The sequence below is a fragment of the Muscardinus avellanarius genome, assembly GCF_963383645.1.
Source record: "Muscardinus avellanarius genome assembly, chromosome: 5".
Taxonomy (NCBI): Eukaryota; Metazoa; Chordata; class Mammalia; order Rodentia; family Gliridae; genus Muscardinus; species Muscardinus avellanarius.
In genome coordinates, this window is record NC_137790.1 from 5,386,228 (window position 1) to 5,404,311 (window position 18,084).

General features: G+C 46.2%; 1 protein-coding gene across 3 annotated transcripts in view; it reads left to right on the plus strand.

Annotated features, from left to right (window-relative positions):
• Nucleotides 1–18,084, plus strand: part of DSCAM (DS cell adhesion molecule) — a gene marked incomplete at both ends in the record, with an annotated part of 734,316 nt that overhangs the window by 623,321 nt on the left and 92,911 nt on the right. For all 3 annotated transcript variants that reach the window (XM_080695506.1, XM_080695507.1, XM_080695508.1), the window contains 3 exons: nt 9,202–9,442; nt 11,227–11,373; nt 17,898–18,053. In XM_080695506.1, the coding sequence (XP_080551632.1) occupies nt 9,202–9,442; nt 11,227–11,373; nt 17,898–18,053 (544 nt within the window). The remainder of the gene's footprint in view (nt 1–9,201; nt 9,443–11,226; nt 11,374–17,897; nt 18,054–18,084) is intronic.

The following is an 18,084-nucleotide window of genomic DNA, read 5'->3' on the forward strand; positions in this document are numbered from 1 at the left end:
AAGACTGTCTCAAGCAGAGTTTTGTTGGTTCTCATAAAATGCTTATTCCATTTTTAGTAAAAACAAGTGGAAAGAGGGCCTTAAGGCGAATGTGGCATTAGGCATGATAAATACATGAAACAATGAATATACACCAATGTGTTTAATTTCCTGGGGAGCCAGGAAGTCCTCTTGCCAACGATACTTCTTTTCAGAGAACACAGATGAAGTCAAAAAATGGGTAAACTAGGCACAGATGTTAGTGAAAACTCAAAACAGGAAAACATATATCTGACCAATATTTACATATAAATTAGATGACATCTACTATCATGGACATGCCTCCTAAGACAAAAAAATGAAACAAGATATTTTTTACCATTGAAAGCTCTGCTGGATAAAGTGGGTAGAGTCTATGGAAAAAATTCCAGCCACGAGTTTGAAATAACTGCCTTGGTCTATATCTAGTCTCCAGACTACTTTTATCGTCAAACAAGGCGAGGCAGACAAACTAAATAAGTCCTTTCAAATGTATTCCACTAGTTCAAGTACATTTAGCTTACCGCACTAAGAGGTAACTAACTCTACTTCAAGATAACCTTTCATGAGTTCTTTAAAAGTCTTCTGCCGGAGCCAGCCGGCAAAAGTATGGGTTCCAAAGAGAGGAGTGAGGATGAAATAATATAACTCTTAAGAATTAAATTCCAAATATGATTTATTCCCAAGCATGGAAGGATTGCCAGTCAACTCCCGGTCGATATCTCTACTGGCCGACACTGGGGCTTCTTCTCTAGTGGTATTTATAGTTTTTTGCTTTAGGTTACCCTGGAGGAGAAATTCCAATGGCTGGGCAGGTCAAACAAACCTAGTCTTAGCTCAGACACAACAATATCATCATTAGCATTAGTAACCTTGAAGCTTTCAAGGCCCCAAACCTTGTTGACTCTGGGCGAGGACAGTCAGAAGTAAGGTAAGGGGAAAACCTTAATGGCTCCCCACAGTCTTCTTTGTATCAAAAACTTTGAAAACTAATTTCAAAATCTTTTCTTTCCTGTGATGAATATTCCCGCCTGTATATTCCTTTGAAATTTTTAAGTCGGGACTAAACATAAAGTTCTTTGTCCTCAATCACAGGCAACTTTTACCTTCATGGAACTCATCATCACCCAGCCAGTGAGGATCTAGAGTTAGGAAGGTTTGTTTCTGTAGAGGTGACAGGAAGGCAGGTGGATGATCTTTATTCACGTTTAGAAGTAAGAGTTCCCAAAGAAGAAAAGAACGACGTCGAGAATGCATCCGTGGCTCCCCCGGGTCTGCACAGAAGCTGTGGCTCTGTCTGTATTTTGACATGTTCCTGACGTGCCAGACAGCACAGCCTACTCAACACCTTTTCAGTATTCTATCCTAGTACCTGTTCCTGCATGCCAAGGCCTCAAATCCCTTTAGTTTAAAGGAGCGCCTGGCATTATCAAGTACACGAAAGAGATACAAAACCCCAGTATATCTGTAAGTCATCCCTAAGGCAGAGCTGGCATGTATTAGCCCGTGACCCATGGCCCCTGGTGAATGCAGACATTACTGTTTTTTCCCTACTAGAACTGGAATTAGAACTTTTCCATCCAGGCAAGAATACAAAGAGACACTAAGTGCAGCAGACACTGGCTCCAGGCCTGGCCTCTGTCTGGGAACCCCCTCACCATTCCTCACCTCCCACCTCCCTGGCCTCCAGCCTTCCTTCCTGAAGAATTCTACCTCACCTGTGTGTTTTATCTACATGGCTATCCATAGCATCTGCAAGCCATTTCTGTGCATGACCAGAGTCCATACCTGAGGCTTTGGGGGGCCTCAGTCTCCATCTAAACTCCTCTGATCCCCTGTAGAAGCCCCAAAGCAGGTTCGGTTGGTAGTTAATGAAGGAGTGCAGCTAGGCTGGTTCCTGGAACTTCCACAGGTCACAAAATAGGCTTTCTCTTTTGATTTCTCCAACTACTTATAAATTTTAAAACAATAGACAAACAACCTTTCCTAAGTGGCCAGATAGATTTGGCCCAGGGACCCGAGCTTATCCAGCCTGCTCTACTGACACCTCTAGGAGGAAACACATCCAGATGAATGAGTATCAGATAGCATCCTGGTCATCAGTTCCTTTGATGCATATATAAAGTACCAAGGAGCTCTGTCCAGCTGCAAAGTTTATACCAGCAAAGTCTATACCAGCCTTACTTTTGGCAGGACCCTTCTCAAATCTGATCTGTTTTGGTTTCTAGATAGATCCTGGTAGGTACACATCACAAGGCTGTGACAACCTTTGCAAGAGTCTTCATCCTTTCCCTCTTCCACCTCCTCTACTTTTCTTCCTTCTCTTCTTTCTCCATCTGGTTTCTGCTATGCTTGATGCTCAGCACCTTGGACAGGTCAGGAGCCGAGATCTTGAGCAGGCTTACTGTTTATGCTGGAGAGCAAGGAAGGGGGCTGGAGAACATGCTCCCAAGATGATCCAGACAGCCGCCATTCTGTAATGAAAAGGAAATAAGGACAGCATATATCTAAGTGCATTTGCCTTTATTTAAAGGGAATTCTTCAATGGAACCACTCAACAAGCTGGAGGAGGGCAGTGCTCTTGACACGCGGAATTCTGCAGTAATGGCTTTTAGCTGACTGCTGTCAACAGGTGATCCTGAGGCACAGCACAGAGAAGCTCTTTCCTTGCAGTGGGAAGGGCGGGCGGAAGCTGCTGCATGCAGGGCGTGGCTGGCTCTTCCCGCAGAAGAGATGCCTGTTCTAATCCTTAGCACCTAGGATGGCGGTGGATGGCGGTGTGAGGCTTTGCCCGCTGGTGCTGTAGTGTCCCTTTGGAGGGCCCTGGACCTGCCACAGGCTGCTCGCAGGCTGATTGGGAAGGACACAGGAAATGCAGCCCTTTGCACAGCCTCCAAATAAAGGGAGTTGGCAGCTGTTGTCATGGAGATCAAAGAGAGGTTTGCTCAAGGAAGTGGGGGTTGGGAGGAATTTGGAGGCAGAGGAAAGGGCACCTGGGAGTATAACAGATGGCTGTGTACCAGGCCTACAGGAGGGGAAGTGCCAGGGCTGGGGAGAGGTGGGAGCTTCCAGAGAGCAAGCAAAGGACAGAAATGCAAGTCAGGATCATCACTGGGCCCAAAGGTAAATGAACGCAGAGGGAAATTCTGCATGAGAAAATCACTGCCTCTCCCCTGAGAAACCTAACGGTGAATAGATACGCTCTTCTCTGCAGATCATAGTCTATTCAAAAGGATTTTAAAAACACATAAAGAGAAACTCATGGATGTTGGGAGTGGTGGCCCACAGCACTGTACTTGGGAGGTTGAGACAGAAAGATCACAGGTTCAAAACCCACCTCAGCAGCCTAGCAAGACCCTGTGTCCAATTTTTAAAAATCTACAGAGGTCTAGGGGTATAGGTTTGAGGCAGAATGTCTCCAACTTCAATCTTCTGTACCAAAAAATAAATAAAAATACAAAGGTGATCACTCAAAAAATTAATCTGTACTTAGCAATTTCCTGGGTGGAAAGGGACTTGTTTTGTTGAATTTTTGAACATGGAGTAGAAGGAAGCCCTTAGGCTTTAGGTTTTATTTGTTTTCATTTCTACGTGCTTATTCCGGAAAGTGCTTTTTTTTTTTTTTTGGCTATATATTGAGAGGACTAGTTGCCAGGTGAGAGTTACCATAAGTCTGTAGGTTCCTTATGATTAATTCTTATTGTAAAAGCAGGTACCACTGGCTGGCTGGACACATGAACAGCCTTTCTCAAATCTTCCTAAGAAGGAAAATGGTGAATGAACATGTCCGCATACATCGGCTCTTTGGAAGCTAACTTTGTCCCTGTGGGGACCTGGGAAATGAAGCTGTACCCGCCAAATGCAGCCCCAGCCTCTTACCCTCACCTGGGCCCAGCCAGCCAGGTGACAGCTTGACCCTAGCTAGACCCAGGTTTGCAGGCCATGGGGCGATGCTGCTGGGCATTCTGGGCCTGAGCCTGGCCTCTGTCCAGCAGCTGAATCACAGGCCAGTCTGGCCACTTCTCCTGACTGGTTAGAAATGAGCAACTGCCATCATTCTTACCCATGACTTTTACTGAACTTCATATATGATCAAAATCATTTTTCTTTATCTATGCTAGAGCATTCTCTTAGAGTGTCCACTGTGTTTGAACATTTAGAAATGTCCCAGTTTGAACAGAGTGCGGTGGGTATCCATGGAAGTCCCTGCATTCTGGAAACGTGCTCATGTCTGGAGCCAGGCATTTGCTATGTTGTGGTGGCTTCCAGAAGTGGTAGAAATGCTCAGGAGGTTCTGGAGACGGAAAGGAGACGGCTTCTTGGTGGAAGGGTCTAGGGATGCTCCCTGAGGACTTGGGAGTCCAGATGGCCATGGAGAATGAGCAGGGTTTTGACAGCTAAAAGGAGGAAGAATAGCTAGACATAGTGGCACATGACTTTAATTGTGGTACTTGGGAGGCTAATATAGGAAGATTGCAGGTTCAAGGCCAGCCTCAGCAACTTGGTAAGACACTGTTAAAATTACAGAAATAAAACGGGCTGGAGGGTATAGCTTAGAGGTAGAATGCCCCTGGGTTCAATCCACAGTACAAAAATAAACAAAAAACACAAGATGAGGAAGTGCATTCTTTAGCGGGGGCTTTTAAGCAATGGTCTGTGTTAAAGATCTTGAATTTCCTGGCTTCCTCGGGCTATCATTAAGAAACATCCGGGGCCCTTTGTGAAAGACATCAGTACTCACTCAGAGCTAGGGAGAGGGAGGCCATGGCCAGTGGTCTCCTAGAAAATGTGTCTCTTCCAATCTCATGCAACCCAGATTCAAAATGTATTTCAAAACACCTACCTGATTTCTGCTTTTCCTTTTCTTCCAACCCCACCAATAGCCCAAGTCACATTTTATTTGACCAACTTTATCAGTTTTTTTCAATGATACAATACTGCCATAGTACAATTTCTAAAATGTTTTCCCCCGATACAGTGTCTCCACTTATACCATCCAAACATCTCTCTTTATTCCTAGCAGACACATGCTCCAAGCAGGAAGGCTTTAGGAATTCTTCAAAATACTTTTCCAGGTGAAGGGTATTGTGGACTGACTTGTTTTGAGATTATATGAAGCCCACTGCCCAGAGGGATGGACATGATTACACTAATGCATAACCTGTGCCCATTGGCTTGTCCATAACTCAGGGGCACTTTCCAATAACTGCACCACAGCCCCTAAAATCCCCTATGCTTAATGTATCAAATTTGTGTTTATGGATTTTTTTCAGAAATCAATTTTTAAAATATAACCTCAAGGATTTCTTCAATTTAAATACATCTCAAAATTCAAATATGGCTATTCTCTCTACAAATTACATATGAAACTTAAACTTTGACAGAGTAAGACTTGTTGCTTGCTTCTGCCCCTAAAAATATGACTTTCTCTTTATTGGACATATTAAATTCTCCTTTGATTATGAAATGTCTTATTATAGCCTCACAAACTTAATCAACAAGCTTTTCAAAAAAAGAAATCAAAGTTATCTATGGCTCTGTAAGTAGTTAAAACTAAACACAACTTTTAGAAAAACCCAAAGAAAATTTTCAGGTCTACTTATGTTTACCAACCCCCCCCCATCTTCAGTTTATTCATGTGTTAAGTAGATAATTAGGCTTCTTGGGGTACTGGGAGGGGAAATAGGCTGGTACATGCAAAACACCTGTTGCAATGATTGAAAAAAGCCCATGTTCCCCAATGGAGGTGGATGTGTGGTGCTGACGGTGTAAGTGAGCAGCAGTGATGTTGGTCCTGGGACGGTGATGGAGGAGTTGGTGATGATGGTGATAACAGAGATGGTGATGGTGGGAGCGGTGAAGGTCAGGCAATGGTGTGTTGGTGTAGACAGTGATTATGTGGAGAAGAGAATGTGATAGAAGTCGTTGGATGGTTTTGCATTAGGCTGACCGTGGTGGTAGTGACGTCACTATTGGTGGTGATGGTGACTGTGAAGGTGTTATTGGTAGTGATGGTGCTGTTGACGATGCTGGTGGCAGTGGCAGCGTGATGGCAGTGTCTATCCTGGTGGGGATGTGGAGGTTGTTTAGTGTTAAATTTGGTAATGATGATAGCAACGGGGTGGATGTGGTGGGAGAAGTGGAGGGTATCAATTGTTTCACTATATTTGACATTAAAAAACTATGCAAAATAGGGGAAAATTCCCTTGTTGGTAAATTTGACTTAGAGATGGCTTTGGTAGGGAAATTAATTTTATTACTTAGAGAGTATAAATGCATCCAGTTGTTGTGATTCAACGACGGCCACACACGCATATTCTCAGAACATAAAATCTTCAGCCCTATTTGTACACAAAGTGAAAAGTCATAGTTCGTCAATGCAAAAGGCAGTCTATCTTTGGGATCCAGGATACATAAGTGTTTGTTTATACAGGGTCTAACTCTTTGCCAGTTATCTAAAAATTTAAATGATTGACATGAATGTTCTGTTGGTAACTATCAGCACTGGGTAAATGTACTAACTCAGGCTGGTTGTTGAGAAAAGCAACTGAAGTCCAAGAAAACCACAAATAAGGTTGAGTTAAAAAAGAATATCCTAGCTGGGTTCACTGTCATATACCGCTAATCCTAGTACCTGGGAGGCTGAGACAGGAGGATCACAGGTTCAGAGCCAGCCTCTGCAACTTAGTGAGGCTCTGTTTCCAAATAAAAAATAAAATAGAGCCAGGCATGGTGGCTCACGCTTGTAATCCCAGCATTCGGGAGCCTGAGACCGGAGGATCGCAGTTTGCGGACAGCCTCAGCTACTTAGTGAGGCCCTCCACAACTTAGTGAGACCCTGTTTCAAAATAAAGAATAAAAAAATAAGGCAGGGGGTGTAGCTCGGAGGTCAAATGCCTCTGGGTTCCATCCCCAGACCCTCAAAAGTAAATAAATAAATAAATAAATAAATAAATAAATAAAATAGGCTGACAGTATAACTCCAAGGTAGAATGCCCCTGTGTTTAATCTTCATCACCAAATAAAAAGAAAAAAATACCCATAAATACATACAATTTCTATGTATCAGCCAAAACTCTATAAAAAACACATACATACAGATGTAAATGAAATATGTTATTGTTCTTATATAATTTAGATTAGCCACTAAAGACAGTGGAGGCCTCTCACCTCCCTGGAAGGTGAGCATATTAGACAGTTCACACCTGCTGAATTTATCAATGCTTCTTATCTGTTCAGAACCTTCCCCTGGCTTCTCATTGTCTGCTCTTCCTCCTTCGCATTTCACTTGTTTTCGTCTCCGCCCTGTTTCTGCCATCTCTCACTCCCGTGCACGTGGGCGCCCTCTCCTGGCTCCTTCTGGAAGGCTCTGCCCACCGCATCCTCAGCTGGGCTTCCCCAGTTCCTGCCCATTCCTCTGAGCCTTCCTCCGTTCTGCCTCTTTGGACCAAGTCACACTACTCCCACTCAGCCACTTTCTGGATGCCTGCTGGGCATCACCTTCCAGGACCGTGTGCTTCTACTCTGCATAGCTCTTTATAGCTTCTTGAGGGATTATTTTATCTTTCTGGATTATAAGCACTTCCGGGGCTGAGAAAACTTTCCATAGCCCTGAGAATTCTAGATCCATAGTCTGTATTTAAATGCATACAGTACCCTCTCCATACCTGAGGGATTCAATCAGCTGTGGATAAAAAAGATTAAAAAAAAATGGTTGCTTCTATACTGAACATGTACATACATTTTTCTTGTCATTGTTTCCTAAACAATACAGCACAACAACTATTTACATAGCACTTATATTGTGTGAGACATTATAAGTAATCTGGAGATTTAAAGCTTATGTGAGGGTGTGCGTAAGTCATAGGCAAATACTGCTCCATTTCATGCAAGAAACTCAAATATCCACAGATTTGGTTATGCAAGGGGTGTTCTGGGAGCAGCCGATCACCCCAGATTGAGGGCAATAAATGTACACACACACACACACACACACACACACACACACACACACACTCATGTGCACACATATGCAACCACATCCATCTGTAGACTATCTTCAAGTCTACAAAATCCTTATGACCTGGAGCCTCACCCTAGGGCACTCATGGACTTGAAAAGGGTCTCGCCTCTTAAGCAAATCTAAGGTGTCTGGAGGCCTGTGCCATCTTCCACCTGGTGGACTCTACTTGTAATCAGCAGAGTAGAGTCACTGCAGCCTCTCCCTCCCCCGTTCCAACCACCACACAAGGCCTGTGAAGTCACCTGGTCCTTTAGGAAGAACCCTCCTTATGTGACAGTTCTCATCCTGCAAACACCATCCTTTTGGGGTCCTCTCCACAAGAACAGGGCTTGTTTTGTTTGATTCAGTTCTGTTCCCCAAAGCCTGGAAAAGCTCCAGACACAGAGCTCAGAGGGCTTTGCTGGTTGGAAGCAGGAATGCCGAGTTCACTGTGTGATCGTTGGAGTACGTGCAGATGCTGCAGAGGCCATCTGTCTTCTGGAACTTTCCTCCCAGAAAGCCACATCAGCTGTGGCAGCCTGATCCGGGCCCAAGGGCAGAAGCTTTGGGGTCAGAATCCTTCTGCCACGTGGGCTTGGGTGACCTGTGGAAAGTGAGGGTCCAGAGCACCACCTCAGAGGCTGGTGGCAAGGTCAGGGTGAGGCAGAGACAGGCAAAGAGAGAGTTCACACAGAGGATAGGCCCTGGGCCGTGCTCACGCGTGCTTTCAGTTAGCCCTGGTCAGCAGTGATCTGACAAGAATAAGTGGGAAATTCCAGCAGCAATTCATAAGTTTTAAACAACTTTTATCATGGTATGTTGTTATAACTGTTCTATTTAATTATTATTATGAATCTCCTACTGTACCTAATCTTTAAATTAAACCTTATCACAGATAAGAGAGGATAGGGCATATTCGGCTGGGCCCTACCTGTGGTTCCAGGCCTCCACTGGGGCACTGGAACGTGTCCGTGGTGGATAAGGGGGAATACCGGCTATGGGGTTGCTATGACTGTGTATATGATTATTAGAATCCCGCTAATACTAATAGTATTTAGTATTAGTAACATTTAGTATTAGTATTCAAGTATAAATTTGTTTTCCCAGGTTGCACTAGGTGTCCACTCTACCCTGGTCCTACCTCAAGCCTTCTCTAGCATATTCTTTTCTTCCCTGTGTAGGCTCCCAAGAAACATTTGCAAAACGGCATTATCCGTGGCTACCAAATAGGTTACCGAGAGTACAGCACGGGGGGCAACTTCCAGTTCAACATCGTCAGCATCGACACCACCGGGGACAGCGAGGTCTACACCCTGGACAACCTAAACAAGTTCACCCAGTACGGCCTGGTGGTGCAGGCCTGCAACCGGGCCGGCACGGGGCCGTCCTCTCAGGAAATCATCACCACCACCCTGGAAGATGGTAGGTGGGCGGGCTCTGCTCCGGGCACAGCTCGGGCTCTGGCCAGCCGGCTGCAGAGTGCGTGGGGTCTCTGGTGGGAAAGCCGCCGCCCTGAGCTCCTTGTCCAGAGCACGGATTCAGTCACACTGAATTTGGGTTGCAAAGCCAAAGCGCAGAATCTTCCTCCTTCCTTACAAGCCCAAGAAAGGGGTCTTTTCCTCAGTGAAACCCAGGTTTCCCTGTACTGCATAGAGTGCAGCAATCCGATTGATTTTCTAAGAATCTCTCCACATCAACGCGTGCGTGCGTGCGTGCGTGTGTGTGTGTGTGTGTGTGTGTGTGTGTGTGTGTGTGTGTGTGTTGTTTATGATTGCTTTCTATCTATCATCAAGCCTCTTGTGATCTCAGCTTTCTGGTGCAGCTCGCACGGCGATCGCGCGCCCCCTAGTGGGCCTGACGAATTCCTTCGTCCTTCACCAGGACATGGAAAAAGCTCAAATTTTCCAGCAGTGTTTAAAAATCAAAGGAGGAACCCTGGTGTCCTCCCCTGCCCTGCGTCATAGGCATGTGCAGATATTACAGCAGGAACCTTGCACTGCACTCGTGACCTCTCCTGCCATCAGCACGCCAGCAGAGACGAGGAGGCAAATTGCAAGTGGCCTGTGTGATTTCTGACACGTTTTAGTGGGAGAGAAGTCCTAAGTAGCCTGAAACTTGAAGATTGCGATTCTCTTTCTATCTTCATGATTGTCGTGATGGTGCTTAAATATGACCCTTGGGTTGTTTTTTTTTTGCCTCGATGCTCATATTTTTCATTAAGATGTATCTTTCAGTGGATACTTTCCACTGTCTCCTAGTTCCAATAGTGAACGTTCATATAAACTCGGTACTAAAAATACTACACACCTGCAGTACCAGCACTCGGAAGGTTGAGACAGGAGGACTCTAAGTTTGAAGCCAGCCTTAGCAACTTGGCGAGGCCCTGTTTCAGTAGTCGGGAGGATGGGACAGGAGGTTCACAGCCAGTCTCAGCAACTTAGTGAGGCCTTCTGCAATTTAGTGAAATCCAGTTGCAAAGTGAAATAAGACGACCGGGCTGGGGATGTAACTCAAAGGTAGAATGCCCTTATGTTCCAACCCCAGTACCACAAGAAAATAATAGAATAGGGCAGGAGGTGTAGCTCAGGTATGACTCAGAGGCCTGAGTCACTCCTCAGTATCAACACACACACACACACACACACACACACACACACACACACACACACACTGCAAATATTCTACCATTTAATTGTCTCTTTCCTCTAAAAAAAATTACACTATTGAAAATGGGGCTTTGAGAGATGAGGCAGTGGGAAACTTTGATTATATGTCCATTTTTCACACTTTTCATTATTTCAGCTTCTAATTTATGTCCACACATGGTTCAACATGGAAGTAGGCACTGTGTAATGTAAATGTAATTTAATGCAGTAACTTGCAACAGTAACGAGGAAAAATCAGACGGTGGTCTTCTATTCATGCATTAGGATTAAAAAAAAGTCTCAATTCACATCTAGGATCACCTCCTGAAAAGTAGGGAAATTATGCCAGAAGAGAGACTATGGGAACTGTGATGACAAATGCACAAACTCAGGATACTTGACTGAGTCATAATATTGATAAAGGGAAGGGTATTGTTTTCTGGTGGAAGGACTGAGTGTAATTTTTCTTGCATGTTGGATATTACCCTGTGTTGCTCATTCAGTATTGCTTTGCTAATAAACCGCTCACTGTTATCACAGATTCTACTTATTTAATTTCAGTGCCCAGTTACCCACCTGAGAATGTCCAAGCCATAGCAACGTCACCAGAAAGCATCTCGATCTCCTGGTCCACACTTTCCAAGGACGCCTTGAACGGGATTCTCCAGGGCTTCAGAGTCATTTACTGGGCCAACCTCATGGACGGAGGTAAGAGTGTAACTAGGCGTGTAGGCTTGGCCCTAACATGCGCGATGGTATTTGCAGACCCCTCCTAAGGTGGGATTCAGGACATGGCGGCCCCTCTTTATCAATGGGCATTTTCCTCTTTTCTGTGATTCTCGCCTCACATTTTAATAGGCATATACACAAGCTGTCGAAACCTCACAAACCTTCAAAGAATATGTTAGCCTGGAAAGAGGGTGGCCCTTAGAAGGTTAGGCATAAATGGATTTTACTAATTGGAGGTATCTCAGCCATGCCTTTGCAGGCAACATTCAAACCTTATTTTTTATCTAGAACATTTTCTATGAATCATATTCTATTTCCCAAAAAGAATTCAGAAGGGAAACTTTTAAGTTCCCATAGGTAAACTATGAGAGGGTTCAGGAAGAATGCCCAGATACCTCCAAAAGAATATCATTATTCCCCATGAAGAACCATTAAATTTAGAACCCTTGGGCCTGGGAGTCTGGAGATCCCGGGCTCAGTCCCTGACTATAAACAATTCTAGCACCTTCTATGTCTCCTTTTCATTTCCCTCATTCCTCTTTTCTTTTGCCTTTGTCTTGAGTCTCAGTCTCTCTCTCTCTCTCTCTCTCTCTCTCTCTCTCTCTCTCTCTCTCTCTCTCTCTCTCTCCTTGCTAGACAAAGTTCTCTTGTTTGCTGGGGGGCAGAACATAGAATATTAGACCTGATCATATAGCAGCAAGATCAGATGTTCTGGGGGCAGCTGCATCTCTTTGCTTATGAATCCTGGCTGCAGGGGAGTCAGGGCGGGGCCCTGGTGAGCATGCTAGGTGCACACCTGGGCTGCAGCCCCTGACAAGAAGAACAAGAAAGGGCTCCCAGGGTGCCTTGCTGTGTGTCTCAAGTCTTGGGGCAGCTGCCTGCATCCCCCTGGCTGTCCACTTCCAGCCGCCCGTGCCCCTGGACCCACCAAAGCCTCCCTTCCTCCTGCATTCCCCTCTGCTCTCTCTGATTTGGGGCCTGTTTACATCCCACTAAGTGCATGTGGCATTCTGCCAGGTGCTTCCCTCTGACGTTGAACAAATGCACCTCAACGCCCAGAGCCCTCCTAGCCCCACTCAGCACCACCCGCTCTCTTCTGCCACCAAGCCCCTGTTCCGACAGTGGAAACAAATGACAGGGGACCTCCCAGGCTGCAGGGGGCACCACAGAGGGTGCTGCTGTAAAGAAAGAGGGCACTTTAGCAAAGCGAGGCCCTGGGCTAGTCAAGGCCAGTGCCTGTCTCTAACTGGGCTTGTTCCTCAGGAACGAGGGCCTGAGCTGAGTGGAGTCCAGCACCTCTCTCAGCCCTCGCCATGGGAAGGTGTTCTGGAGAGATGCTTGCACTGGGGCTGTGCATGCATGATAACTGCTACCTACCCCGTGCTGAGCTCTAGGAGGACAGGAGGATGCAGACAGCTCAGTGGGCGTTTCAGACCAATGAAGGAAGGGACCCCAGTGAACTCATAACCACAAGCCCAGCAGAGGGAACCCCACAGGGGGACAGACTGAAAAACTTGGTCCTTAGCAAAACTCCTCTTCACACAGGAAGAAAAGCTTTTAAATTTCTTCAGTGTAGAACAACAAAAAATTGCAAAAGTCATCTCAATTTACCAACAAACTGCCATAGGATGTCATTGCAGGTACTTGTAGTTTCTACTCCTCATCTCCAGTAGACTGAACTAAAGACCCTACTACACTCACCTCGCCCCAGTGGCCCTGAATCTCCCTTCTTACTGTCTCTGTTGTGAGGTGTTTCAGACTCCAGGGGTAACCCTTCCTCCACATCGCCACTATTTCCACGCAGCACTCAGATTTGCTAGTGCTCCCTGATAACATCTTAGTGTTGACATGCACGACGTGGCTCTGTACCGCGACATCTCCACAGGTGTGACTATTTAGAATCATGTGATTCTGTCATACAGAATGCTTGGAATGCATATAATTCTACCCACAGAAAAAAATTCAAACCATGTGATTATGTCTAGTGTAGAAGTCTCATGCTTGATTTCAAAAAGATAAAAAAAATAATTCCTTAGAAACATGCACCTGCTTACAAAGGCCCTCCCTACCTGCTACCTCTGAGAAGTGCATTAGAGGTCAGCAGCTCCTCCACGGAACCGCTGGACACTCTCGCACCAGCACCTCAGGCTGGGGACCCTGCTTGTCTGACCTCCCATGGGCTGGGAACATGGAGCAACCGTGTAAAATCTGCCCCAGCTACATCTCGAGGAAGCATCACTCCCAGTACTCACACACACACACACACACACACACACACACACACACAACATACCACATGTATATATGTAGCACACACCACACATGCGTACACAACAAACACAAATATACTATACACCACACACATAACACATGCACAACACACTATACACAAACACACTATACATGCAAACACTACACATGGCAAACACAAACATACAATACAAATACAACATACACATCAAATGTGTACCACACACACAACACATGTTACAATGTACATGTCACAGACATGCTACACATATATAAAACACAAAAAAACATACTATGCATACACAGCACACATATCACACACAACATGCACATACATACACCACACGTAACCATACCCACACACAACACACTGAGAACACACAGGGATTATTACTACCGCTGAGCTTAGCAGTTGACCCAAATACTTTCTATAATATGTACAGGAAGTATTTTGTTCTTAATGTGATCAAATAAAGTACATGCTAAATATATTGGTAGGACAAGTTAAATACGCAATATTTGGTGAAATGTACATCACAAGCAGAAAGTTAAATACTTTTTAAGATTTAACAGAAACAGTTCATCAGCCACTGCTGAGAAAACCGTCCACTTGAAGAGTCACATTTCCTCAGGTGTTGGCTCCTGTTTGTGATTCCAGTACTTGGGAGGCTTCCTTGAGACAGAGAGATCACAGCTTCTAAGCCAGCCTTAGCAAACAAGCAAGGCTCTCTACAAGTTAGTGAGACCCTGTTTCAAACTAAAAAAAAAAAAAAAAAAAAAGTAGGATACGGGTGTGGTGGCGCACGCTTGTAATCCCCGTGCTTGGGAGGCTGAGACAGGAGGATCACGCAGGTTTGAAGCCAGCAGCAGCTACTTAGTGAGGCTCTCGACAACTTAGTGAGACCCTGTTTCCAAATAAAGTATAAAATAGGTCTGGGAGTATAGCCCGGAGGTAGAAAGCCTCTGGGTTCCACCCCCAGTAACACAAAATAAATAAATGAATAAACAAACAAACAAACAAACAAATAATAAAATAGAACTGGGAGTGTAGCTCAGAGTAGAATGCCTTGGAGTTCAATCCCTAGTGCCACTAACACACAAAAGTCACCATTTTACCTGAATCTCAGCCTTTTCCCATCCCTTCTGTCTTTCAAGACAAAAGTGGTGGGTTCTGAAATGAGTTGAAGCAGCATTTCGGGCCAGCTGGGGTACGTGACAGCTGGGGTACGTGACAGCTGGGGTACGTGACAGCTGGGGTACGTGACAGCTGGGGTACGTGACAGCTGGGGTAAGTGACAGCCTCAGTTGCTTCAAAAGTATCTGTGCCCCTACTGTTCTGTTCTGCCTTAGAACTCTGAGAATGATGTAGACTATAAATATACACAAAACTACATTTTTGCAGTACTGGGTGGAGAGGCTGGGACTTAGGGGCATTTACCTTCTAGCTACACCCAGCCCCATTTTCTATTCTTTATTTTGAAACAAGGTTTCACTGAGTTGCAGAGGGCCTAAGTCGCTGAGGCTGCCTGCAAACCGTGACCCTCCTGTCTCAGCCTCCCGAATGCTGAGATTACAAGCTGCACGCTGCACCCAGCTCAAAACTACTTTGTTTTTAAAAAGACATTTCATAATAGAATATGATTTCCAAACTTATAGGAGATATTTTCAGTTTCTTTTATTCATGATCTTAAGTGCACTTTGTACATCTCTATTAAATATGTTCAGGAAAATAAAAATAATTGAATACAGAAAGACCCTCTTTTCAAGGGGAGACTCTCTAGCCCATCTGGTTCAATCAGCTTCTGCCATTTAGCATGCATGCTGGTCACCTGCAGGAGCAAACGTTTTTCTCATTTGTAAGCCATCTGCTGAGACCTCCAAATCATGACCTGCAAAGGCCGGCCCCCCACTGGCCTCTCCAGGACACTTGGCCTGAGGCCTCTCTTTCTGGTTGTCCCTGGCAAGGCATCCTGTTTCTAGAACTGTCTGCCATCTGCCCCAGGTGCCGCAGCCTGGGGCTCCTGAGACCACATTCACCCTCGCTCCTCTCCCCTACAGCTCCTGGCACGTGCGTAACAAGCCTTGGCCACCCGTGGGTTATTTTAAATTCTCTCTTGAATGCTATATCCAGCTCAACCTTGAGCTCCTCAGTGACAAAACATTTTGTTTTAATTGTGCAGTTAACGTAGTCACAGGATAGACAGTTGTTTGTGTCTGAACCTCTGCTGCACATGCCGGATGGATGGACAGGAGGAAAGACAGACAAAGAGCAGGAAAAGGAAGAAGATGGGCAAGAGCCCATTGCAGCTGGCGGCATGGCGCCATCGGCTCCTCGCTCACTGGTTTCCTGCATGACACAGCCCCGTGGCTGAGTAGTCTGACTCTGTGTGCTGGGCTCTCAGTCACTGTGCCTGGCTCCCTGGCCTCAGCTTCTCGTCCCCCAAGGTCTGGGCTGTGGAAGCATTTGTGGTTGGGCTGGCCACGTGAGCTAATGGTTTAGGAGGCACTGGTGTGCACGAAGCCCCCCCCCCAATCCGGTCCAGCATGTCAGCTTCCCCTGCTAATGCAAGAGTGCAGGAGAGGCAGCTCTTACTGCTTTTAAAAGGTACCCAGTGGTGACCTTTGCTGCAGCCAGCTGCCTGACTAGGAATCCCCGGATCACAGCCTCCCACCCTAGCCATCCCTTGGTGAGCGGGCATACTCACCACGCCTGGCCTCCCACTCGCAGCTACCGCGCCCAGGAGGAGCAGGTCCCAGGCCCCCTCACTCCCCAGCGCAGCCGCGATAGGTGACTCACTTCCACACCCAAGGGCCACGCGCCCTGGAGGCGCTTGACATATCATCTCAGCGTTCCCAAACTGCCAAGTGTGCCGTGCCAGAGACAGCGTGCATATCCCACCTGCATCACATTAGCTGATCCCACTCGAGAGAGCGAGGAGTCGTAGGGAATGCTGCGTTTCTGACAGGCCCTGTGTCGCTTCAGCCGGGGCTGGGAGGAGAGTTCACCCCAGGTAAAAGGAGACATGTGACCAGCCCTTAGGGTGCGCACATTTTTTTCTTCTTTAAATATTTTACTTTTCTCGGTTTGATTGAGGTATACCTGACAGATTTATCGTGTATATTTAGGGTGTTTACCTCGCGTTTCTGATAGATGTATTCCCAGGGAGATGATCGGCTGGCCACACTAATTAGCATATTGGCATCCCACCCAGTTACCATTTTCTATTTTTTCCCTCAAAGAATAAAAAGTTTCAGTTATGTGAGCTGAGCAGGTGCTGGAGAGTCTAGTGCACGGCTGGTGACTGCAGGGAGCAATGCCGTACTGTGCACTCACCTTTGCAGAGGGGCTGCAGCTTGGCTCTGTCTCAGCACTGCATTGTTGTAACCCAGTAAACCAAACCTGATCACACAGTTTAGAGGAGGGGAGGTTACCTGGAGATTCTGGGTGCAGACTGTGAGGCTGGGGTACAGAGCACTTGGGCTCTGGTCCTCACATCATGGAGGCCAGAAGGGAGAGAGGGAGAGGGAGAGGGAGGGAGGGAGAGAGAGAGAGAGAGAGAGGGAGAGAGAGAGAGAGAGAGAGGAGAAAGAGGGCAAGGATTCAAAGATACAAAGCCATTCCCAAGACCACACCCCCAGGGACCCATCTTCTCTAGCCACACCTCACCAGCCTTGGTTAGCACCCAGTAAATCCATTACAGCAGGTATGATCTACTGATCTACTGATGAGATTACAACCCCACGACTCCATGACTGAGCCATATCAACCCTGAACATGAGCTCTTCGGGGAACACTATATCTGAACATCATAGCTCCAGTATTTCAGACAAAGTGGGGGGACTTTAAAATACATGTAGATTGAGATTTATAAAAAAAAAAAAAACAAGAACAGGTAGTAATGCAGAAAGAGTGCGCTTCTGAGTCCACTCATGCTGTGATGCAGGGCCACGCCTAGTCAGTAACTGCTCAGGGCTTCCTGAAGGCAGCCTGGGGCTGGTATTGGGTTTATAAGACTCATCTTGCACTGAATTACTCTCTCCACATCAGTTTTCTGCCTGTTGTTCAGGGCGATTGTGTACAAGTGGCTTTTCACAAATGGCCACATAGTGGCCTCGTTACCTGGGGCCTATGTGCCGCCACTTGGACTCCTTTCAGTGTGTAATGGAGAGAGGAACAGTGCAGATAGTGTGGTAGACTGTACACACTGATGGGCTTGGCGACGGGATCATGCTTGCTTGTTTTTGTCTTCTAGAGCTGGGCGAGATTAAGAACGTCACCACCACACAGCCTTCCCTGGAGCTGGATGGACTGGAAAAATATACCAACTACAGCATCCAGGTCCTGGCCTTCACCCGTGCCGGTGACGGCGTCAGAAGCGAGCAAATCTTCACCCGCACCAAAGAGGATGGTGAGTGGTGGGATGCAGGGGCTGGAAGCTC